This window comes from Limulus polyphemus, unplaced genomic scaffold (genome assembly GCF_000517525.1).
Source record: "Limulus polyphemus unplaced genomic scaffold, Limulus_polyphemus-2.1.2 Scaffold1090, whole genome shotgun sequence".
NCBI lineage: Eukaryota > Metazoa > Arthropoda > Merostomata > Xiphosura > Limulidae > Limulus > Limulus polyphemus.
In genome coordinates, this window is record NW_013666700.1 from 312,332 (window position 1) to 314,479 (window position 2,148).

Sequence of the window (2,148 nt, forward strand, 5' to 3'; positions counted from 1 at the left end):
AAGACTTGCAGAGGTTAGCAGATGAGGCACGTACTCTTAAAGATGAATTGGATGTCCTAAGACACAACTCTGATAAAGTTGTAGGTGTTTTTTCAAATACTTAATACCTATTTCATTAGTTTCCTTAAAATTAATGTACTGTACTCCAGTTAAATAAAACAAGTAGGAATTGAATCAAAGTTTAATCATGACTAACTCCAGAAGTGATACTTTTACCGTCATTAGTAGTATTTCATTATCATCAGAATGTTTTCTTAACTCTTATCCTAACACAACTAAACTAAAAAGTTCAACTAAATCAGTTGGGGGATAGTCATGATGAAAGTCTGGTTCAAGAAAATGTGTCAGTTAATGTCACAAAATTTAGGAAAATAAGAAGGAATTGATTAAATTATTTCACTTCAAATGTGTTATAAATTCTTTTTAACATGTCCTAGAAAACTTGAATAGCTTCACATGTAAGCATAGACCAATTACTGTGTTAGTTTGTCAGATTTGTTATTTAATTATACAGAAATATTTTTCATTTAGAACTTCAAGACATTTACACAACTACTGCAATCTTGTATAGAATCTGTTTAATTATAGGGTTTGAGGATATTCTGAGTAAATCTTGCAATTAAAAGTGTGTTTGTTTGTCAGATTTGTTATTTAATCCCATTTTATACTGAAATATTTCTCATTTAGAAATTCAAGACATTTACACAACTACTGCAGTCTTGTATAGAATCTGTTTAATTATAGGGTTTGAGGATATTCTGAGTAAATCTCGCAATGAAAAATGTGTTTGTTTGTCAGATTTATTATTTAATCCCATTTTATACTGAAATATTTCTCATTTAGAAATTCAAGACATTTACACAACTACTGCAGTCTTGTATAGAATCTGCTTAATTATAGGGTTTGAGGATATTCTGTGTAAATCTTGCAATTAAAAGGGATTTTTTCCATTTATATTATTAAAAAAATTAACATATAATTTTCTCTTTGATACTGCTTCAGGCTAGAATACAGTCTGCATGTTGATCTTGTAAACAAATATTGATATACCTTGATGTGGTGGGCTTTGATAAAAGTATCACACAGTTGTGAACTTAATTATGCTTCTCCTCCAAGTTTTTTCATAACTTCATATTTATTACACTTTAAAAAAAGATCTAATATTATGTGAGCATTGAGGTGCAAATGAATCTTGTTTTAATTAATAATTTATCAGTTATAAATAATTTTCCAAATTTATAAACAAAAAATGTTTTTGGCAGGACAAATGCTTCAGTTCTGTGGTAAGGTGTAGATACAAATGAGTTAATATAGTTAATGAGTTAATACTCTATAAAAGAAAGTTAACTAATATCTTTTAGGTTTTTTATTGATATTTTGAGGTATCAGTTTGTCTTAATTCCAGTATTTTGTTACATGTTGTTATTGTTGTTTTTAAATGTTACCCTGAACTTAACATTTTTCCAGTGATAAAATTTCATGTACATGAAGGTTGCCATGTACAATAAATCAGTCTGTTTTTTGTTTAATGACCATTTATTTGCCTTTCTATTATACAGGAACAGTATGAAACTACAATTGAAACATATAAAAAGAAATTTGGTAAGTAAATATAACATTTAGGTTAAATGTTGTTGTTTTTCTGTAGTTCTCTAGGTTAAATGAGTCAGTATACAATGTGAAATATCTTTAGATTCTCTCTTCCATTGGTATCTCTATCCTATAGAATCATTTTTTTTTGTTATTTGTATTTTGAAAAACTAAAAAAATGAAAATAGAGAAGAAATATCAATTATTAAAGATAATAAAAATATAAATGAACTTTTCATATGCAACAGCTATATTGTTGCATGTATCATTGTGTGTGTAAGATATTTGTAAACTGGAACCTATGATTGGATTCAAAGCTCTATGGTAGTTTTGTTGTTCTATAAGAAAATAGTTACATAAGAGTGAGTTTCTTTTTACTTTCAGAGGATTTAGTTGTTCTTAAGAAACAGCTAAAGGTGTTGGAGGACAAGAACACTTCTTATATGCAACAAAACATGGAGTTGGAAGAGGTAAGATATACTGAATTATTTCGATGACGAGGAACCCACTTTGAGACTAATAATGGCTGGGAGACGGGACTTAAATGGGTAAGTAGAA

At 28.3% G+C, this 2,148-nt stretch overlaps 1 protein-coding gene across 4 annotated transcripts in view; it reads left to right on the plus strand.

Annotated features, from left to right (window-relative positions):
• Positions 1-2,148, plus strand: part of LOC106462085 (protein Hook homolog 3-like) — a 54,119-nt gene that overhangs the window by 20,011 nt on the left and 31,960 nt on the right. For all 4 annotated transcript variants that reach the window (XM_022389222.1, XM_013921968.2, XM_022389225.1 and 1 more), the window contains exons 13-15: positions 14-80; positions 1,560-1,602; positions 1,975-2,060. In XM_022389222.1, the coding sequence (XP_022244930.1) occupies positions 14-80; positions 1,560-1,602; positions 1,975-2,060 (196 nt within the window). The remainder of the gene's footprint in view (positions 1-13; positions 81-1,559; positions 1,603-1,974; positions 2,061-2,148) is intronic.